This window comes from Dicentrarchus labrax, unplaced genomic scaffold (genome assembly GCF_905237075.1).
Source record: "Dicentrarchus labrax unplaced genomic scaffold, dlabrax2021, whole genome shotgun sequence".
Taxonomy (NCBI): domain Eukaryota; kingdom Metazoa; phylum Chordata; class Actinopteri; family Moronidae; genus Dicentrarchus; species Dicentrarchus labrax.
This window is the reverse complement of record NW_026136718.1, coordinates 6,638,995-6,661,913: the sequence shown is the minus strand read 5'-3', so window position 1 is coordinate 6,661,913 and position 22,919 is coordinate 6,638,995. Positions and strand designations below refer to the sequence as shown.

General features: G+C 40.0%; 1 protein-coding gene across 11 annotated transcripts in view; it reads left to right on the top strand.

Annotated features, from left to right (window-relative positions):
* lrrc7 (leucine rich repeat containing 7) overlaps positions 1–22,919 on the top strand; it is a 119,728-nt gene that overhangs the window by 59,774 nt on the left and 37,035 nt on the right. For all 11 annotated transcript variants that reach the window (XM_051377135.1, XM_051377134.1, XM_051377132.1 and 8 more), the window contains 3 exons: positions 17,876–18,078; positions 21,770–21,887; positions 22,252–22,330. In XM_051377135.1, the coding sequence (XP_051233095.1) occupies positions 17,890–18,078; positions 21,770–21,887; positions 22,252–22,330 (386 nt within the window). In that variant the 5' untranslated portion in view covers positions 17,876–17,889. The remainder of the gene's footprint in view (positions 1–17,875; positions 18,079–21,769; positions 21,888–22,251; positions 22,331–22,919) is intronic.

The following is a 22,919-nucleotide window of genomic DNA, read 5'->3' as shown; positions in this document are numbered from 1 at the left end:
GGGTTTTTTTTAGTAACAGTAACAGTTAGCCCAACAGTATTTAACACGTCTTGGTTACCAGTAAACTGATCACAGGAAAACTAAATTGTACTAAATCAGAAATCACCGCTATAATAAAAAAACACTACGAAAAAATACAACTGGTAATGTCCTAATAAGGGCATTGGAGAGTAGATAACCTGTCAATATTTGCTTGGGCTGTGTTTCTCTAGCGCACTACATTTACTGTCACTGACGATGCAAAATTACGATGATGAGTAAGAGTCATAAATCTCCATTCACTGCCCACTATTGAGCATCCATTGTAGGGAGCAGTGAACGAGCGATCTGACAAAATGGTGGCTGTAACAATGTCAGTTAAGTTGCTGTAGAACAATTGTTGTACAGCTGGTAGTTTTAATGTTTTCTAGCATCTTAAAGTTACAGCAGAAGGTTGCGATAGTCAATATATGAGTCAATGAGACCGAATTTAAAACAACAGTAACAACAAAAATAACCACCAACTTCAATGTTTAAATTAAACCATGTGATGAACGAGAGGAAGAAGGCTGAAAGCTGTTATGTTCATGTAAAATTCTTACATGTACATTGGATAAATACAAAAATAATTATATTTAGACCTAATTAGCAAGTGATAAGACCAAATACATCTGTGTTAAATCCATATGAAAGGGTCCTGCATTGGTGTCGGCTTATTTCTTCAGGTGTCAGTGAGACCAGGAAGTCCAGTGAGAGTGATAGTTGTTGTGTTTGAATGCTTATCAGATGCCAAAATACTACACAGGAGGTTTTGTAATACTACGAGACAGAATTTTACAATCATTTTATCATTAATTCATTTTAGCGTTTTATCTAGCTGAACACAACCTCATCCTGCTTATATCCTAACAACAAAAGAAACAAACTTTTTTTAAAAGATTAAAATTATACAGATACGTAACCCCTGATTGGCACATTATAAATCTCCTGTTAGGTAAGTTGGTGTAGAAGTCTGAGCCACATCAAATTTTAAGAAAGGAAGTTTAACATTAAAGAGAGGAAGACAGACTCAGAGCGAGGTAGGGGAGGGGGTGGGGGAGTGACAAATTGCAAGTACAGACTGTGTGCAGTCCCACAGTGAACTTGTGGGAATGACGTATATTTCAACATAAGTGTGAAGATTCAGAGTTAAACTTAAATGTTCCTGCAGTAAGAAAAAAAAAAGTCACAGTTGATTCCTCATTAGCTTAAGCATGAAATAGTCTTCTGCAAGGACAATGCATGATGTGTGTTCCTTTTTAAAGCGCTGTGAATCGTGATGGTGAGGTTCGACGGTGCCCAGGTATGTGGGTGTGAAGTGCCTCACCCTTTGACTGACTGGCCTGAATTTGCCTTGTGATGCCCACGTCGCCGTGGCAATGGCATCGTGTTAAAAACATTTTCCAGAGCGCCTTTTGTGTCGTGACTAGTGGGCTTCACACCAGTGTGTTCTCACGGAGCTGCCTCCTCGCTCTGACTGTTTCTCTCTGTCCAGACAGGGAAGGTGTCTGTGGTTACTCTGCTCGGCAATTCGCTGTGTGTCTGCAAGGTACTGACAATAACTGGGTGGTGAAAAGATGATTCGGATGGTTGCAGTGGAGAGGATGATCAGCAACAAGATGTCCTCTCTCACTTTTGAACATTTACCAGAATCAGACAGGTGGTGTAGCTGTGGATACCCTTCAGGTGAATCGGTTGTTTTTACATAGACCCTGTAGACTGCGTAATTAAAAATGTGCGTAGTCTCCGTGACGTCACCCACAGAGCTGTTGGGAAGCTCAGGTTGGCTCTGGTCGGCTCTGGTCGTCGCCATCTTGGCAGTCCTGACTCGGCTCCAGGCTAATCGAAAAATGGGCAAAAACATGTAGCCTGTGGAGCTGAGGTGGGCTGAATAAAGCCTGGTTACTGATAGGAATGGGAATTGTCCAATCCATGGGAATTGTATGCCTCTGAGCTTATCAATTCCTTCAATCAGCGCCAGCCTGTTCTTCTGACAGTTGCACAACCATAATATCAAATGAATGCATCTATGCTGTTGGAAAGTTGCAACAAGAAGGTGTCATGACAGAGAGGATGAAAGAAGAAACTCTAAACATGTTTATTTCTGCTGTTAAATTGGGCATTTTAATATAAGGACTTATGGAGATTGATCCACTTCTGGAGGCGGCCTCGAGTGGCTGTTCGAGGAACTGCAGTTTTTGTTACTTGTATGTTGATTTAATTTGCAGCCACAGAAGTTGCCGCTTGGTTCCACCCAGACAGATTTGTGTCCATTGCCAATAAATGAAGCAGCATCAGGTGACTACAAAAGGTCTTCCCATATCATTTAGATCATAGTGCTTTAATGCTTCGCTGTTACAGCACCACTGATAAAAACTGCATGTTTATATTGTTCATGCCAAGCTGGTTAGTATCATGTCTCTGGAAACTGGACACTTTTTTTAGAAAAAATCTTTTGAAACCTTTCACTTTGTTAAAAGAAGGAATAGAAAGAAAGATCAAACGCGTCTATCACCAGAGTGTGTGATAAACAGTTGGGGTAAAAAAGAGCAACACACACCGATTGCATGTGGCGCAGCATTTTGACAGGTCTTTGCTTGCTTTTTGTTTCGTCGGAGAACACCCTACTTATTTTCTTTCTTCTTTTAAGAAGTATTTTTTTAGGCATTTTTGCAATGATAGTATATGACAGGAAATTAGGGGATAGAGAAGAGATGACATGCAACAAAGGTCCCAGAAGGACTCGAATTGGGGATGTTGCAGTTCAGTGATCAGCCCCTGATCAACCCTTTAAAGCCACCAGGACACCAACCCCACCCCCCTGGTTGTTCTATTTACCATCAATGCTCGAGAAAGCAGCAATTTGCTCCTTGGATCAGCAAATCCCAGCTATTGAAGCACTTGAAGCACATCAAGTGATGCAATACGGCTTCTATGTGTTTCATTTAAGTCTTTATTCCCCCACTAACAGCCTCTCGCAGCGGATTCACAGGAAAAGGAATAATGAATGAAATATCACTGTTTGTTACTGCGGGTATGTGACCATTAATGGTTGTGGAGAACAGGGGATTTCAGCTCTGATGTTCCTGCATCTGGACATACATTTGTGATTATGTTACTGAAATATGTTGTTTGTTTTCGTGTGTAAATCAGTCTGATCTGTTACCGTAGCGATCCCATCAGTCCAATTAACATACATTGGTACATCTGGTACACAAAATGTTCAAAACCTGGCATGTCAGAACTACTCACGAACACTAGACTAAGTATATATATTTTACCACACACATTGTACACCTACATTCAGAAGTTTACATTCAGTCGACAAAATTATAAAACAGGGGGTGTTGAAATGATTTCCATTGCCAGTCCATTTTCCTCACCTGAGGGACTGGTTCAGCAGTGCTGCATAAAGCTTGTCAAAATGGTGCTCTTAGCCAGGGCTTTTTAATTAGTGTTTTATGGTAATTTTGGGCAATTGAGTCCCGGGTTACCATGGCAACTGCTCACTGTGCAATTTCCATGGACTGTTAAGGAAAGCTTTAGGGATAAAAACTTACTAAAGGGTGTTTATGCAAATGGGGGCTGCGGTGCAGAGTGAGGAAAGAAAACATTTGAAACGCTGCAAACTTGTGGGTAGAGTTCATCTTGAGAGAGACTTTGTCGTAACTGAGAGGTCACAGGTTCGATTCCTGCAAGAAACAGTTTGCGTCAGTGTTGAAGTGACCTTGACCATCACTGTAAAAGTAGACCTGCCTGCCTGCCTGAGGATAAGGGGATAAGCTGAAAGCTGAAAGATATCAATGCATAGATGAAAAGCCACAGCACATTATCTGTTTTCATTTAGAAAGAGGCAGAGAGGAGAGGAAGAAGAAGGGAGGGGACGATAGAGGGGTGACAGAGGCAGCAGCAGGTGATAGATGGAGTGAACGCATGAATAGAGATCCAGACAGTCATGCACAGCTATCAGCTGGCAGTAAAAAAGAGAGATTGACTCCCGGCCAGAGCAAGAGAGAGAGAGAGAGAGAAAAAGAGAGAGAGGGATGACAGAAAGATAGAGAGGTTGTTCCAGATAGCAGCAGGTCTCTCAGTGTGTACAGAGAGAGTTTTTCAGGTGAAGGTGAACCGTTCTCTTGCAATCAGGACTCCGTGTGCTCTTTGTATTCATCACGTTGTAGGAGAAGAAACCTGGACACTTCACAACTCCACATATGGGACAAAAGTCACACGTTACCCATTTGTTTGAGGAATAAGATTTGGATTAAAGGAAGATCAGGTTAAGGTTAGGGTAATGATCCATAAACGGTTATCACCTAATCTTGCGTCCCATCAGCAATTGTCTGACAACGATTTAACCTCTGGGGGCAACAGCCAATGTTTCGGGGCTTCCATTGTAGCCAACAGAAATCAAGATAATGGATAACGGATATCCAGGCCAAGACTTCCTCTTCTGTGTGCCAGTCATTGTTTACAGTCTGATTAGCAACTTGAGTCCCAAAAAACAGACGAAACTAATGGATTCTGAGATTGCTCTCAATCTGTCTAGTATACTTATTACCTTTCAGATCGCATTCTGCGTCTTTTGCTCTCCACGCTGCCTGTTTACCTGCATGCAACCAAAGCTCGCTCAAACACGACTGGTCAATACAACTCCAGAAACCATAACGTTCCTGATAACAAAATCTTTCTTACAGCTTCCACATTCATATGCAGATATCTGTTTATAGAGATCAGTTCTCACTAGGACTGCTTCCGATTTTCCTAAGACTCTTCTTGGTTATCACCTAACTCTCAGTTCTCCTCAAATCTACAGAGCTTTATGGAGTGTTTCAGCCGATTGTTTTGGTTTTATGGCCTGAAACTTAAGAGTTTTGGTTCACTGTCATTGCTCTTACCAGCATCATTTTAGGACGCAGCAGGCAGCTGTTTTCAGCCCAACATCAAACAGCAGAGGTGGTAGAGCAGGCTGTACGCTGATCACAGGGTTGGTGGTTTGATCCCAGTGTCCTTGGACAATACAATCGACCCCAACTTGCTCCCAATGGTCAGGCCTGACATGGTAGCTTGCTGCCATTGGTGTATGAATGTGTCATTTACTATTTAAAAAAGAGAGTGAAGACGGGACTTAAATTTGTCGGTGGCCAGAAACACAACTTTTAAATAATGCAATGTTCTGTGTTTGCTAGATGGATAAATAGGTATTTGTTAAGTACTGAGTTGTTAGCAGTAGGACCTGATAGTGATGTTTCCTTCAGGATTGTTTGTGATTTGAATACTTTTTAGAGACCTGAAGAACTAGTAACTAGTTTTTCACAATAAAAAATGAAAAATCAGTCTGGTTGGAAACTCACTGGTTTAAACAACTCGTGCTATCAGGTTTGGAGAGCTCCACATTGATAGACTCTCGCCAGATCTTACATTTAAACAATGCTGTTAATGTGATCAGACTAAGTTGTACATGAACTGGTACATCGTATGTTGTACCTCGAGAACAGAGGATTCCTATATCTCTTCTTCAAAATGTTAAATCAAATTAACCTAAAACTTTTAATAACAAGTGTCGCCCTGTTCTTAGTTTGATCTATGAATAGTTCAAAGCTTCTAGGTCAACAGTCTGAAGACATGACACTGTAATAGTAGATGTGTGTATGTTGGTGTGTGTGTGTGTGTGTGTGTATGTGTGTCTTCTTTCCGTTGCTCTGTCCTTCGGGCTCTGAGTGTTGGACGAGCTGTTGGTACACCAGCATGGCAAGGTGACCTTAAATTAATTAACTAAATAACACACAAATAAACACACACATGCTCACGCTTATGCAGAAATACACTCATACAGACTCACACAGACTCATTGTCCGTCCTCTCTCTTTAAGATTAGTCTTCATAGGAACTCAAATCCCCTAAATACAAGTTTGTCTTCCTTTGTTTGTACTTAAAAACAGTTATAGTTAAGAGGTTTCATGTGTGACACAACGTGATTTGGCTTCACACAAAAACCTGAAACCTTTGTTGCGTGACATTAAAGGTTCTTTTACTGCAGGGAAACATCGAAAATATCTTGCCTGGAGCCAGATTGTGAGGGTCTCAGTCACAGGTCTCCGTCTCTTTTGGATTACACTTAGACATCAACTGATAACCAGTTTCGCTTTCCAGCACCATCATAAGTGTAGTTGACGAAAGTATAAATCTTGCTGAATATGTTCCTCCAAGATTGGCATGATGGGGCATAAAATAACTCTCTAAATATTTAGATTGAAAAAAAAATTGGTTTAGGTGCACAGTAATTTTTAAGAAGCCCACATTTGAAGAAGAGTTATTTACGCGAATTAATGTGACTATTTGAGACTGTATACTTAATGTTTGACTGGATATCAAGGAGATGAGTATTATGATTTATTGGTTTGTCCAAGATGGGATGATTTCCAGTTAATTAAGCTGAACGATAGGATTGGTCCAAGCATTGTAGCCAGTTTCTTTTTATTAATGGGTCATCGTAGGTAGAACAAAGACCAAAATCTAAAAAAGTTTAAAGCTCTTTCTCTCTTATATGTTTTAGTATTTATGTTCCCTGTGAATAACCATTTATGCATTATAATCAACAATCTACTTATCACTAGTAATAATAGTATTTACATGACCTGGAGGTTGCATACCTGTAATTTATGTTGTTGAACACCTTTAAAGATATGAATTTGTGTGTCACAATTGAATAAACAGTTTGGTCTGGTTGCAAAAGTTTTGTAAAATAGCAAGGGAAAGTTATCATTTACTTTTTCTACTTTTTCCACTTCCTTATATACTGATGATTGAGACCAGAGAACTCAATCTGTGGAGACTTCCCTGTTCTCAAACACAAGATGATAAGTTTATCTTTCAAGTGAATCACCTCCTGGAATTTAAAAATGGATTTAGATTGAGATGCTTCCGCAGAGAGGAAACAAAAAGTATCATGCTCGATTTAAGATGGCTTCCCTTTCTGTCTCTTGGTAGGGGGTGGGATGGAGGAAGAGAGAGAGGGAGGAGAGAGAGAGAGAGAGAGAGAGAGAGTTAAAGTTAAACAGACGGAGGAAGAGTGTGGAGAAAGAGAGAGAACCCTGAAAGGGAAAAGAGAGAAGACAGAAACAGGAGATGTGCCGGGGCGTCTTAGGCAGAACTGGGCCACTGAGCACAACCCTGGAAGAACAGAGAGGAGAAAAAATAAAAGACTGGCCTGGAAACGGGGGGAGAGAGAGAGAGAGAGAGAGAGAGAGAGAGAGAGAGAGAGAGAGAGAGAGAAAGTGAGACATGACAGAAGGAGAGGAGGGAGAGGAGAGGCTCAAGTAAAGTCTTTTCTCTGCGAGCTTCACTAAGGAACAGTTGGACGACTGAAGCCTTGAGATGAAAAAGCAAATAAGTCGGTCTGGAAATGTTTGTGAACAGCCAGTTTACTTTCTGTTGATAATGACATCACATAACATTAACACACAATACTGCTCTTCTGTGTTAGAGTAATAGTACCATTACATTAAAGGTCCAGTGTGTGGAGGTATGTTCAGAGGTATGTTTTCATTAGTGTTTAATCACCTGAAAATAAGAATCGTTGTGATTTTGTTACCTTAGAATGAGCAGTTGTTATTCCTCTTTTTAGCACCATAGTTAGTGCTTGCTGGTGTCGATATTTAGAAAGCAGGGCTGCCGATGCGAGATATTGCTAAAATCAAAACAAAGAAAAGTCACGTATGAGTCTATTCTACCGGAAATCCAGGTTTATATTTACAGCAAAATGCATGAAAGTTATAGTACAGTACTCGACACAAACTTTTTTACTGCCTTACCAAAATTCACAAAGGGGAGCGCTAACACTGTTCCCCAGCAGCCACACTGACAAGGCTGCCTGCAGATGCTGCCTGCAGATGCAATCTGCAAATTCACCCTTGGATGTCATTGAATCCTACACACTGGTCCTTTAATGTATAAGTATAAAAGTCTAGCAGAATCCGACTTAAGTAAAAGTACAGCAATATTACTTAAATGTACTTAAGGTATGAAAAGTTTTTTTTTTGCTTCAGTTTAGCCTGGAGCCCTTTGTTACATCATAAACTCTCCCAATGTTTCCTATCTGTATTTATTCTGTTCAGTCTATCTAATAAATGCCAACAGAACCCAAATATATTCAATTTACAGCAATATATTACTGAAAACAACAAATACTCACATTTTAGTGGCATTTGTGCTAAAAATAAATGATAAATTATTAAATGATTTCAACAATTAATCTTATCTTATCATTTTTTTAAATTCATTTTCAGCTGATCAGCTAATTTATTAATCAACATGATTTCAAGAAAACTCTTTGTTAGCTGAAATATGTACACACTGTACTGTATGTTAGAAAATCACTGCAGTAACCCAGATATCTTCCTCTCTGACAACACGACTCTCTGTCTGGCTGCTTGTTTATCTGTCTTTATTGCCTACTATTTTTATATCCCACTGTTTGTCTGTCGGTATTTGTCACTGCATGCAGTCAAGTCCTAAACTTTTCCAGTGCAGAGTTAAAATGGGCACCTTTTGCTACTTTGGAAACATCTTTCCAGGTCATTCTGTGGCTGGAGTCTTAGTTTAGGTAACACTGGTTTGACCCATTTGGTGCATTTGTGTATTTGTTCATTCATGCATCGGAGCATAATTGATTCCCACATTTTGGGTGCAGGTGAATTGTCAGCTGTGTGTTTTGTTGTGTCAGTCGATTGTTATTTTTAGTGTCAGTGATGTAAGGGTCATTGAGTTTTACAGACATGCCACCTGGAGCCATTGTGGCAGGCAGATTGGACTGAGTGTGAAACCGCCCTAGACCATGATTCAACAAGACTGTGTTGTGATTCATCTAGACGTTGTCCTCACAAGGAAAACCAAAGCATTGGTCATTTGTTAAAATACTTAAAATACTTTAAATTAAGATAGATATCTCTTAATTGTGGCATTATTTTCCTCAGTAGCAAAGGTAGATGTGTCATGGTATTGTTATACAGCTGCAAAGGTGGACTGTTGGGTTTACAAAGTCTGTGACCATTGTTCATGCCTTGTCTCCTACCAAGAGTTACTTTAATATTATCCATGAAGGCAGTCTGTCCCAAATACTTTAAGTTACCTAGCTATACCTTTTATCAGACCTTAACCACAGTTGCAACAAATCAGAATAAGTCAATTCCTTCCAAGTGTGAGTGCTTCAGGTATATATTTCTAAATGTATGCTGATGTTTAAAGGACCAGTGTGTAGGATGTAGAGGCATCTAGCAGCTGACTGAACACCGCTTACGTCTGTATATGACAGCCTGGGACTGAGAACAGGCTGGGAAGAGTGAAGGAGACACTACAGTGGCCACAAAAGTTGAGAAAAATGCCAAAGACCCCATCTACAGCCATTGTTTGGTTTGTCTGTAATGGGCTACTGTAGTAACATGGTGGTTCAACATGGCGGACTCCATGGAAGGCGACACATGAAACCATACCTCTGAATATTATATTCCATTTCTGCCAATAGATTCTCCTAAATGTTACACACTGGACCTTTAAGTCCCACACTTGCACAATATTCCCGAATAACAAAAGTAAGAAAACAGATATTGCTGAGTGAAATATCTTCTCCTTTTATTCACTGGTTTGATGCTGAACAATTGTAAGCCCTCGCCTCCACCTCTATTCGCTCATCACTGCGGGCACGTCACTGCTTGCAAGCTACTGAGAAGAACATTGTGTCAATAAGCAACCAACCAGTTTCTCAACCAATTTATGTGACATTACTTCATGTAGTACTTCATTTTTGTTTGTATGTATGATCTGGGAGGTGAGGAACATTAATGAAATTAAATTAATCTTCTCCACTGGAAGTTTCTCTTCCACCACTGCATCAAGTTTTATTTCTCGTGTTTTTAGCAAATCACTGCAGAGCTTCCAGGTAAAAGTCCTCATTTGGTTAACATTTATCAACTTTCTACCCATTCATTTTTTCACATCACTGATCAGTCTTGTGTTGCCTGCTATGCCGCAGTGCCTTGAGAGGCAATTAACTTGCATCACATTTAATTAACAGGGATTAGCTTTGCTTCGTGTCATGCTGCGTTCAGGGTGTCTTCACCTTTTAGACATAAAATTATAAAACTTGTTGTTGCCTCATAGCAAGAAGGTCTTGCTGATACATTTGTGTGGAATTTGAAAGTTCTCCACATGTCTGTTGGTATCCTACAACTGTCCAAAGTAGGGTTGCAACTAATAATTGCTTTCATTACTAATTAAACTGTAGATTGTCGGGTAATTGTTTATAAAATATATAAAAATAACAGTGGATGAATTAATCAACCAATCGTTGCCCGCAGGTGTGAATGTGAGTGTGAATGGTTCAATGTCAGACCTGTGATAGACTGGCAACCTGTCCAGGGAATATCTCGCCTTCAGTGTGAGCTGTGATTGGTTTCAATCCCCCGTGACCATGAACAGGAGAAGTGGGTATAGGTGATGGATGGATAATTGGCCAGATGCACCAGATGCTACATATTTGTTAAACTCCCAAGAACATTAGTTTTAGGAGCTAATAAAGACATATTATGTATGCACAGAAGTGCACACAAAACTTGCAAATTCAATATTTATTCATTTATTTATTGTCTTTATGTACTTAATACTTGTTAATGTGATGTGTGGCTGGAAGATATCCCAGATTGCATTGGCTGTGAGGCTACAGAATACCTAGAATGTCAAACTTAATGTCCTTCATCAATATCCGTCATTCCCCTCGAGATACACCTGTACTTCAAACCTCAGTGACGTTATTTTCTGATCATTCAAGTGCAAAACACTTGGATGTAACATACTTCTGCCGGTTAGTAAAAGCCGGGGTTTTTAGATGGTTACGGTCCTGGTTCAGAACAAAAGACAAATAAATCTGTGTGTTTGTATGCATGTGCTGGTGCAGGTAACTGTTGTAAGTGGTTATTTAATGAATGTAAAAAAGACAGAACAAGCTGTTACTGGCTCCTTGTTAGCTCACTGCCTCCCACATACACAGTCTCTCTCTCTCTCTTTCTCTCACACACACACACACACACACACACACACACACACACACACACACACTCACACACACTAACACTGCTCAGGGATTTGCTTGACAATGTGATGCAGTGGGATGTGAAACAGGATCTTCCATTTTCTCTCGCCGTCAATGTTGCAAAGTAATCATAAACTAAATGAGCCTGCATGTGTCTGTTATTTCCTTGATTTATATGTGTGTGGGCATTTTTTATGTGTCTGTGTTTCACATGTGCTTGTGCATGACAGTGTGTGACTGTTTAATTGTGAGACAGTGCAGAAGCCCGAGGCGGGTTCTGCAGAGTGCAGCATTCACACCTTTTCAAAAAGAAAGTCATAAAGAGAGACATGAAGAAATTGTTCCAAAGCTTCTATTCAGGTGCTGTAAAGGTGTCTGATAAATTTGAGTCTATGTAAAGCGTCGCCAAATGTGGAGCGATCGCCCACTGAGTGCAGCATGTTCTGTTTTATGACAGAGAGAGAGAGAATGAGTAAAAATACACCCTGCTCCTGGGAGACGGTCTCTATAGCAGCCGTTACTATGGTGACAGCAAGGCTGCACGTGAAGTGATGGCTGTCATGGAACCCTGGGGAATTCACCCTCTCGAGCTGCTGGAGGAGGCAAACACACACATATACACACACGCACGCACACTAACTTGAATGAAGAGGGAAGAAATAAGAAAAGAGACCGTTGAGGTGAATTTCAGGAAAAGCAATGACACCAGGCGGACGGCTTGCTAGCAGAAGTGTAAAGTAACTTAGTTCATTTTTCAAGCACTGATACTTTTCCTGCATTTTAGAGGGAAATATTGCCCCTTTTACTCTACTACATTTATATAGTTACCATGCATATGCAGATTATCTTTTAATTATCTTCTAAAACCAGATGCATTGTTTGGTGAAAACAGATTTCCCACTTAACAGGTCATTTTAGTCTGCAACTGAATTCTTAAAGGTTTGGTGTTCAATATTTAAGAGGATCTCTTGGCAGGAATGCAATATAATATTCACAGGTTTGTGAACCTCCATGTTTCTACAGTAGTTACAATGCAGCTTCACTGCTAGATGCCTCTAAATCCCGCACACTGGTTCTCTTCTTACAGACACAAATTGATTTAAGTTAAAAACAGGTTGAAATATTCTTAGTGCCTTACAAAGGTCTTAAAGTCAATTAAAATACTGACAGGAAGTGGCAGATTCAACTGCAAACACCCAAAACCAACTAAAGTAGTAGTAGGACTTTTACTTGTAATTGAGTATTCTGACATCGTGGTATTACTACTTTTAGAGTCTGAATAAAATCTAAAAGGTTTCTGCCACCACTGCTTGCTAGTGTGTAAATGTGTGTGGGCGGGAGTGTGTGTTTGCAGTTCTTGCAAAATGTCTTACTACTCACATTTTTGTTTCCTTTATATAATTATCATTGTACTTATTTGTGTGTGTGTGTGTGTGTGTGTGTGTGTGTGTGTGTGTCAGGAGCTTGCACATGCACATGTAGCGTTGCCTCTGCAGAGTCAGTCTGCTCTGTCATGCTGTTTCCATAGCAGCAGCAAGAGCCAACACAGCCAACCACGCTCACTTCCTAGTTTCACCCTATTGGCGTCGGCTTGCTCTGACTCTCTTCCTACTTCTTTTTTTTTTTGCTCTCTGGAAGTCTGACCAGGACTGGAAACACTTCAGTGCCCCCCCTTACATCCATTTATTTAGACGGGGTCGACCACAGCACTACAAACACAAAGATTTTCAAAGTTAGGTCAAATTTTTTCCACAAAACAGAATAACCATGAATGAACATAAGCTGAATGTGGCCCAGATACTGAGTGAAATTGGCTATATTGTAGGATCTTTAAAAAAAGCTGACAGTTTTGTTGTTTGTTGTAATATTTAAACACTCTGAGCAGCTCTACATCCTCCCTGTTCTCTGCATCTTCTTTGTACATAATGTGGGTTCTTCCTGGTGTAAAATCAGTCTCAGGAGGTGTCATTGTCATGAAGGTGACTGGCCACAGTCGGCACTCACTGTTGCCCACGTAAACAATTTCCCATTTGCTCCTAATATTTGTCATTGTCCCCGCTGCCTAATCCTAATGGGTAACATCAGCTCCCCTATTTTTCTCTGCTCTCAACAAAAAAGCTGTTATTTTTAGTCTACTCTCGTTGCATATTTAAGCTGTTACATCAATAGACTGTGAGTGCATAATCAAGCAGCTGCAGTATCAGTAGCTAATAAAGACAGATTGTTTAGCAGACTGTGTGCTGATATATTATTTTATTGATTTTGCCAAATCAATAACCACAATGCTTTTATACTGGGTCATTTTGGTTGTCTTGAAAGACAGTCTGTAATTATTCAGTTACTTTACCGCATGTCGGTCGGTCGGGGGGAAAACGAAGGTTTTAGCGTGACTTGTGTGTGACTAATCATCATGTCTGTTGACAGAAATAGACTTTATGACTGAGATCACCCAAGGATAAAGAACAGAGATCAAGCCAAGCCCCCACAAAAAAGATAAAAAGAAAAAGACAATTGCTATGAAAAAGAGAATAAAAAGCTTTAATTTGTAATATAGGAGCACAGAAGAACTAATCTACCAAAAGGTCATATCAGCTGTGGTCAGTGTTGCTGGGTCCTGGGCCATCTGGCCCTTGGCTGGGATGTCAAGCGGTTGATTAGAGGATGCAGCAAGTATTAAACAGATTTCACACCTTTGGTAGTCATGTAGCCTTCAGCCAAGCTAGCAATCAAAGCGCCTGCACTCAGCCAATGAGAAGACCCCTAATGCTTCTTCTGCTGTGTAACTATGACGGCGCGTGTCACCTGACATGTGTCCTCTGCTGGTTGGACGGCAACAATGACAGCAAACATTTGAGAGGAGATTATAGCAGGCTGACATGTACCAGAAGTCTGAAACATGAAGGTCAACCACATAAACACAAATGGAATGTATTTAAGTAATGTCACAGTGCATAGTTTCCATTGCTTTGGTGCAGAGGAACTCGTACAGAGCAGCAGGATGTCATGACCTGTAAATGTGTGTTCTGCTCCAGGCTAGCAACTGTTAACACAACATTATCTGTTGATCTTGAAGCTGCTGCAGCTTGATGTTTTCCAGTGGTAGCATGTTCCGAGGTGATAAAAATATGTTGTATAATATGTTGTATTCTTGACCATCTTCTATTGGCAAAGCAGCACAAAAAATGTGTTTTCATCTGGGGATAGGCGGCAAATATAGTTTTTTTTAAATCTTAATATATGATCATGGAGCACATAAGTCAAAGGTCTAATGTGTAAAAAATACATCAGAATATATATATTCTGAATTTGAGAGCATGCATACTGCAAGGAGCCAAGGAGACAAATGCATTAAAATAAATCACTTTTCCCCAAATTCTGTTCTCACCTTTACTGGGAGAAACCAGAGGCTGTATTTTGTCTCTTTATACTGTAACAATCCATCAATCATTCATGTGACTATAAAGTAATATAAGTAATTAATAATACAAATATATTGTACGTTAATATAAATATAAGAAGCACTGTTTCCTAGAAATTCAATTTATATACTAATATGCAACAGCAAATATTAGGATTATAACATAAATATACAACGTAATTATGAAAACAATTTACTAATATAGAAATATAATTTCTAAGAGACAGGGTTGATGTAAGACCTACAAAATAAAGCTAGAACCATCATTTTTTTTTTTTTTTTACAATATACAATATATATTTTCTTAATAAGTATTCTGAATAAATTTTTTTACCAAGATCTCTGATGATCCATGTTTTAAATCAAACCAAATCTTTAGGACTTTGCCACAGTCCCAAAATGCGTGGATCAATTAATCTGTAATTCCACATTAAAAACAACTGCCCACGTGTAGTTTTAACCTTTCAGCTTTTACAGCATCTTCTGCATTGTGTTTTTTGAGTTGGCGGTCCACCCCACAGGACATGCTTTGAGATTTTTACATTCATCTGAACTGTGTAATCCTCATTGTTAAAGTCCCACCTGTTTCTCAGTGCTAAACAAACCCGGAGGTTACCTTTTAAACACGAAGGGTTGGACAAGAACCAGCGGTCCAAGGTGTGAGCACCATGAAAAGCACTGCCTGCTGGGTTTACACATATTGTAGACAAACAGTAAATCCCTGTTCGCCTCATTACGCCCGCTTTGAGCATGGCTGTGGATAAGGATGTATTGATTTTAATGGTCCAACCCTTTTAGATAAACAGTCCCAGAGGATCTGCGGTCTTTTTTATCAGATTTCACTGGCCTTGCAACAAACAAGAGCAGATAACACAGTGTCCTCACAGTGCTCAAGATCACTCCGTCTATCTTCTGGATTCATCTGGTCACACTGTGGAACCGGACATGTGTGTGTTTATAGACAGATAAAGCTGCACGTCTTATCTCTGAGCCTCCTGGTGTTCCTGTCTCTGCTCTCTTCACCTCCTCATTTTCAGGTTCTCTCCCTCCTTTTCTCCTCCTTGTTCCCCCTTTTTGGTTCCTCTCCGTCTCCTCACACCACTGCAGCTGTTAACTCCTCATCACCTCCGGTTCTTCTCTCCTCGTCACAGCTGGTTGTAGCTCATCCAGATCAAACAGGAAATTAGGGTGGCAGTCAGATAACTGAAATTCACTCTTTGTTCTGTTTGAAAGGGCTGGCATTAAAACGTTTTTATTTGTCTGTAGATTGAGTGTAGTAAGCATTTGGGTTTGAAATGATAAAGCTGAATGATAAATCCTCACTCAAGGATTTTAATACCCATGGTTAGCCTACTCATGCCATTCAGCTGCTGGCTTTTTAAATGGAGTCGTGTAATGGAGTGATGTTGTCGCAGAATTACAAAGGATTCAGTCTAATTATATGGCTTGGGCTTGTTGTTTGAAGAGAGTGACTCTGTGTGTGTGTGTGTGTGTGTGTGTGTGTGTGTGTGTGTGTGTGTGTGTGTGTGTGTGTGTGTGTGTGTGTGTGTGTGTGTGTGTGTGTGTGTGTGTGCCGAGAGTTGAGCCTCCGCCTGCTGTGAGCTGGGTAACTGATGGTTGATGAGGAGCGGCTGTGTTACCCATCTGCCCTGGGTATAACACCTGCCTGGCAGCGAAAAGACACAGTTATTTGAAGCTGTCACAATAATGTTGGTCCTACATCCCCCTGCCTTAAAGGATAAGTTCACATGTTTCAGGTCTATCTGTACTTTGCAACGGTTTCTGGTTGCTGAGAGATCGGGAATAAAATCCAGAGCCCTCAGTCAGTGACAAAATCCATTACAAAGTTCAGTTATAGGCAGTCTGAGTGAGACAAATCAAGTGGATTTCTTCCAAAGGTGCAGCCTTTTTTTAAGTGTGAAATTGCCTCTTTTGTTTTCCCTCCGGTTCTTTGCTGAGCTGCAGTGGAGGGATAATAAAACAAACGTGAATTTTGTCCCAAAAAAATCTGTAATTTTGGATTCACACACTTGATTTTATTACTGTAATCTCCTGAAGCCTCATATTAACTTCAAATCAACCATTGCTTTAAAAAGACGACTGCGGATTTTGTCCACCATCTACATAAAAAAAGAAATCTTTTATAGCCAGTATGGAGAACTACAGCAACAAATAACTATTTCATCATAAATGTCAGCATGTGAACAGACTTATACCTGGGTACTTGGAAATGTCACTTTGCACTGGTTCATCATTCATCAAAACACTGAACTGAGCTCCATCAAATCCATGAAGACTGCTGGACAAAATTAATACATATGTTTGTATCTAGGGGTGGATGATATTCCAATATATAACATGAAAAGACACAAATGTCAGATCTCTGGGTGTATTAAACCATTTTTGGATGCTGCAGTATTTCAAATCAGCAAAAAAAGACATCTTTATGGCAATATTGGATTTGTTTCTCATTTGATTTTCTAGAAAAATGCATTTTATTGTAATATATATCGATATCATAACATAAAACAACATTTACCGTAACTTGACATTTAAATAGACATTTTCCAGCAAGTATTTTCTCTGGTTGTGGTATAACATACAACAGATACACTGAACAGAAAGAGGTGAATGGCGATAACTAGTTAGCAACAGATGGTCAATTTTGACTTGTTGCAGTTTTTAATGTATGTCACCTCTGATCATTGGTGCTGTACAGAATAGAATTTCTGCATTAAACCAGCATTGTCCGTAGTTAATTTCTCACTGTGTCCATTATCTATACCTCCTCTGCAGGGATGTGGAGGGCTGGACTTTATCCCAGCTCAAAATGGGCGAGAGTCCAGCGTATACCTTCGACAGGTCGTCAATCTATCACAGGGCTGTTTGCCAACTCATAGATGATGTGGCTCTTCTGATGAGCTGATAGGGTTGATCTAAGTGTCAATGTAACACTGATGGGTGCCAGAGTCACATGAACGCTGTCATTTTTTACACCCTTAGACTTTTCCGGTAGGTGTTGCTTTTGAGAATGTGTTCCTTTGTACATTTTTTTTTTTATTGCATTACTCATCAAATGCAGTGAATAAGCTGTCACCATTACTGAATGCAGCTCACATGGTTGTTAAAAAATTTATTTTAGAACATTTTAGAGAAAATCCCACACATGAATTTTAATGCCGGCTCCGTGGTTAATCTCTGAAGCAGAAACATATTTGATGCTAGTTTGATGTTTCAGACCTTTTGGTCCTGAAAACAACAATCAGATATCATGAGCCCGTTGATCTCCATAAGCTGCAGACCCTCTGGAGCGAATCTAAAATTGTCTTCGTTCTCTCCTCTTTTTGTCTCTACAGTGCAGTGTCTGGAAATGACCACTAAGCGGAAGCTGATTGGCCGGCTGGTGCCGTGCCGTTGTTTCCGTGGTGAAGAGGAAGTGATCTCAGTGTTGGACTACTCCCACTGCAGCCTGCAGCAGGTCCCCAAGGAGATCTTTAGCTTCGAGAGAACTCTGGAGGAGCTCTACCTAGACGCCAACCAGATTGAGGAACTACCCAAGGTAACTTTGAAGCTAATCCCTTTTCTGCTGGCAAATTTTCTCCACTGACTTTAACTTGTAACCCTTGAGCTCAACTTCCTATATATGATTCCTACCATTTCTTGACTACCTGAACTTGGACCAAGGCCAGTCAGTCGACCAAATATGTGTTGCACTTTCTTATGAACTTGATCACTTTGATTAAAATAAATGGTTTACCCCACACAATGTTCAAGGGAGCAGTGACGTGTGTCTTACATAATGAAGAGCTGTTTCACATTTGGACCAATCGGTGGAAAGCACAGAAAATATGCACTTTTGCACTTTTGTACACACTGATTACGTGGCTATAACTGTGACTTAGTTCACACATTTTAATATAATAAAAAATGTTGTGTGAGCCAGTTCATTTAGTTGGACGGAGAGGCAACCGTAATGTAACTTGACTGTGCCAGAAGGTTTGTTTCACAGAACAATCTGGGAAGTTGTGGTTGGAAACTGTTTGGAAAAGGGCAGGTGCTTTCAAGAAATACTCGGCAGATGATTGGATGAACCATCTGTTTATCACCGTCTAACATGAGCGAACTACCCCTACAAACTTCAACCAATCAGATCAATGAAACATATAACGTAGTCAAACTCTTAATATAGCGAGTCAGGAAAGGGGTGGAAAAATATTTTCCATCGAGAAAAACCTTCAGTGCCGTTCTTTGCTCTTTTTTTCAATGAAGAAATACTCTCCAGTTCTGAGATAACTAATGCTAGCAGCATTTACGCTAACCTCTTTAGCAGCAGGCATTGTTGTCTACGAGCAAACAGTCACTTCTCCCACACGTCGTCACACACACACACCTAGCGTTCAACCACACTATAGCTCATGCCGTACCTGCCAGTAGTTCCTCAAGGGACACGGACTGGTCCGATACCACTGTGTTTGGACACATGCTCATAGCTTTAAGCCTGGCAGGATGGATTCTTGCATGTTCTTTTGATTTTGTGGTCTTGCAAGTCCAATTGCCTTGCAAGGTTAATAGTGATGTACATTTAAAGGAATTTACATTCAAGCAATTCTGGAAGTCTAGAGCCACACCCGTGGGCCTGTAAGGCACCAGAAACCAAGTGTTTGATTGTTCAGACCGAAGAAATTACTTTTTGGGATTCAAATTTAAAGTTTGGCCAGAGGGTGGCACTAAGGCCATGCTGATACCTAAACAGAAAGGGTGTATCCTCTGTAAAGTTGCCAGTTTACGGCTAAGATCAGACTAAGCTACATGTTATTTTTCATCTTGTATTTTGTCAGCATTTTTTACTTTAAACTGCTTTAAACTGAATTCTAATGTCAAACAGAAACATATTTGATACTAGTTTGATATTTCAGACCCTTTGGTGTCTTTGAGTGATTTATCCTGAAACCAACATTAAGATATAACGACCCTGTTGATGTTAATAATTTGGTCTACTCAATGCTTTAAACTGAATGCTGATGCTAATAATAATCAGCATGCTATGGTCATTCAGATACTTCACTTTGGACTGCTGTCGAAATCAAAACCCAGTTTGAAAATTTGGGATTTTGCACAATATCAATGAAATTTCCTAAACTCGACTGAGTTATCAGCATTGCCATTCCTAATGAAAGGTAGAATCATCTTGAGACCAAGACAGTCAGAATTGATTTTCTGGCAAATGACAACCATCATTACATTCTAGAAAACAGCAAACATGGTATGAGAGGAGAAGGTTAATACCTGGCCACGTCGCGGCCACCTGGTGGCATCCGGGACTTTTAGAAAACCCCCATGTGGGCAGTGATGAGGCAAAATACCCTTCCAGTATTTCAAGGAGAATTCCAGGTGCTGTTTATAAGAGGGCTGTCTCATTTTATTGATATCCTGTCCTGGTTTAAATGACACAAATGTTGAATTGGATTTCTAAATATAACCTCCATGAATGGAGACACTCTAATAGGGCTGTGTAAGTGGCAGGTCAAACTTGCATTCAACTGACAAAAAAAAAAAATCTGCTCAGCCCTGACAGCGTGTATTTGTGTGTGTGCCAAGATTGTATAAGAGCTATTGAGGCTGCCAGAGTGATTGGCCTTTATGTAAGTGAGTTGGAGAGCTCCTTAAGTGTGTGTGAGTAAGTGATTGTGTCTTAAAGTGTTGTGGCCTGCTCTGACCCATGGGCACACAGCAGCCCTTTCAGTGTTTTGCTCTATCTAGCTCTTTGGTCCTCTGTGCTCCTGCAATGTATGCCCGGGTTCCTTTTCATTGTGCAAGTTAGGTAAAACTCTAAAATGTCTGAATGAATGTGAGTGAGCTTATGCTTGGGAGAGAATTACGTTTTAGAGATTTCACATAAGATAATGTTGTGTGTGAAGCATGGTTCACATTCAGTGGATTTTTACCTTCATTTAACCACATAAGTCAACTGAGAACCAATTCTTGTTTACAATGACGACCTGGACAAGAGGCAGCAGCAAAAAGCAAGACATCTGGGACATTGGCACATTAACGTGCCACATGATGACACTGGCTGATGTGCAACTTACAATTTACAAATGGTTGTGGAAGTAATTGATTTCATTTTCAATTGTCAGCTCTTAAGTGACTTCATACTTAAAGGTGGGATGAGTCATTTTGAAGAAAGATAGTTGATTCTTGAGTATCATTCCCAAGTCATCAAATACCAACGCTTTGGGGTTATGGTAAATGGGAAACAAACAAACTGGCCACAAAACAGAAAATGTTCGTGCTCCCAGGTCCTCAGATGCCGACGCTTTGGTAACCCAAGGCCAAACCTGGGAATGAGACTCAACAACTATATTTCTCCAGAATGACTCACACCACCTTTAATATGAACTAGAAGGTGAGGTTAGGAAACGTGGAAAAAGAAAAAACAGTTTCCTGGATGATCCATTGAACTTCTTTTAAAGCTGAAAATGTGTTTTGCCATTTATCCAAATGGATTCAGGTCGACTGGTAGGCAAGTAATCCTCAGCATTTATCCTGTGGGGATGCAATACTACCTATAATGATGTGTATTTTAATTGAGGTCACCCGCTCAGAACGCATCAAACATGAACCAAATTCTGTCCCTGTCCCTTTATTTTACCTTCATTTAACCGTAAGTCTATCGAGAACCAATTCTCATTAACAATGACCTGGCCAAGAGGCAGCGGCAGGAGGCTGACAAGAGTGAGGTTATCTATTGAAGAGTTATTCATTTTTATCATGTCTCTAAAGAAAACACTGTCTTAACTGAGTTAAAAGTTAACTTAAAAACTAGTCCATCATGCCATTTTCAGCATTTCCCTTCATGTCCGTTGTTTTGTGTGTTGAGAGTGTTTTTGTATTTACACAGTATAGCATTTCTGTATTCTAAGCACTTTCCTCTTTATGCATATGCTTTCACTCTTTTATATGTTTTGCCATTTGCGGTACTTTCCTATTTAAGGGCACTTTTCTCTGAATGTTTTTGCTCTCACTCTCGTATGTTTTTTCCCTAAGGGCCACCGTATGTAGAAGATTAATTCTGCATTATTCAGAGAAAAATGCCTCTAAAATGGCACTGCTTTTCCACAACATTAAGTGGTGCATGCCTCCAGCTGACTTACTCGTGCTCTGTCCTTTTGTACCTCACTGCTAAAGGTCTGTGAGATTTTGCCAACAGACTATAATATTTCATTGTTTTTCCCTCTGTGTTTCCATAGCAACTCTTCAACTGCCAGGCCTTGAAGAAGCTGAGCATGCCCGATAACGACCTGTCCAACCTGCCCACCACCATCGCCAGCTTGGTTAACCTCAAAGAGCTGGACATCAGTAAAAACGGTAAAAAAAAAAATTGTGCTTTAAAACAAACCTTAACAAAACTGAAACTACTGCAAACTTACCGGCCTTCTCAGCTACAGTTTGAATTACCATCTATCCAGATACAGTATATGGAGCAGATAAGGAAACAAAGGCACTTGTGAGTTTTCCTGCAGATCTCAAATAGCTGAGAATAAAGAAAAACGTAATCACAATAATTTCACAAAGTATTTAACCAAAATGTGATGCTGTCTAAACACTTGCCAAACTGTCAGTAGATAATAATTCCCTGTCTTTATAGGAATTTACTCAACGAAAAGTTGAAATAAGAAACTAACGCATGCCACCACATTTCCTTTTCCCTCTCTGTGTCTCCCTCCTACAGGTATCCAGGAGTTTCCAGACAATATAAAATGCTGTAAAGGCCTGTCTGTGGTGGAAGCCAGTGTCAACCCTATCACCAAGTAAGACACTGACACACACACTGTAGCAACACCTCTCACTCATATCGTGACTGTTGAAGTTGAACATTTCCTGAAAAAATCTCTCTCGTAAGAGAAGTTGGCAGCAAATATTAATGTGTATCTAAAGCACAGAGGTTTGCTTTGCGAGTTCGACACAGCTGCACCAACAAAAACCTGAAAAATGTCGGGCTAATTTATCTGAGCATACAGCTTCTGGATAACAACCTCAGGGAAAACAATGACTCTATCATCCAAACAATGAACATCTCTCAAACACTTTCAAATTGGCTCGTTTATGGTATTGTTTTCACTGAGAACCATTTTCTGTTGGAAGTTTAAAATAAAATACACTGCGTCCCAGAGATTTGCATGTTCTGTTGATAGCATCAATTTTATCCTCCAGTTTGAGTGGATCTGGATTCAGTTCAAGATGTAATGGATTGTTCGATGCATTTGCCATGTTTTTAGCTTTTCGGGTAGATTTTTCTTTCATAGCCCAACATCAAGAGATCCACGCTGTTCTTGTTTGTTTTCTGCTTTCACGTATTCCAATCCATGTGTTTATTGCTCCACAGACTCCATACTAACA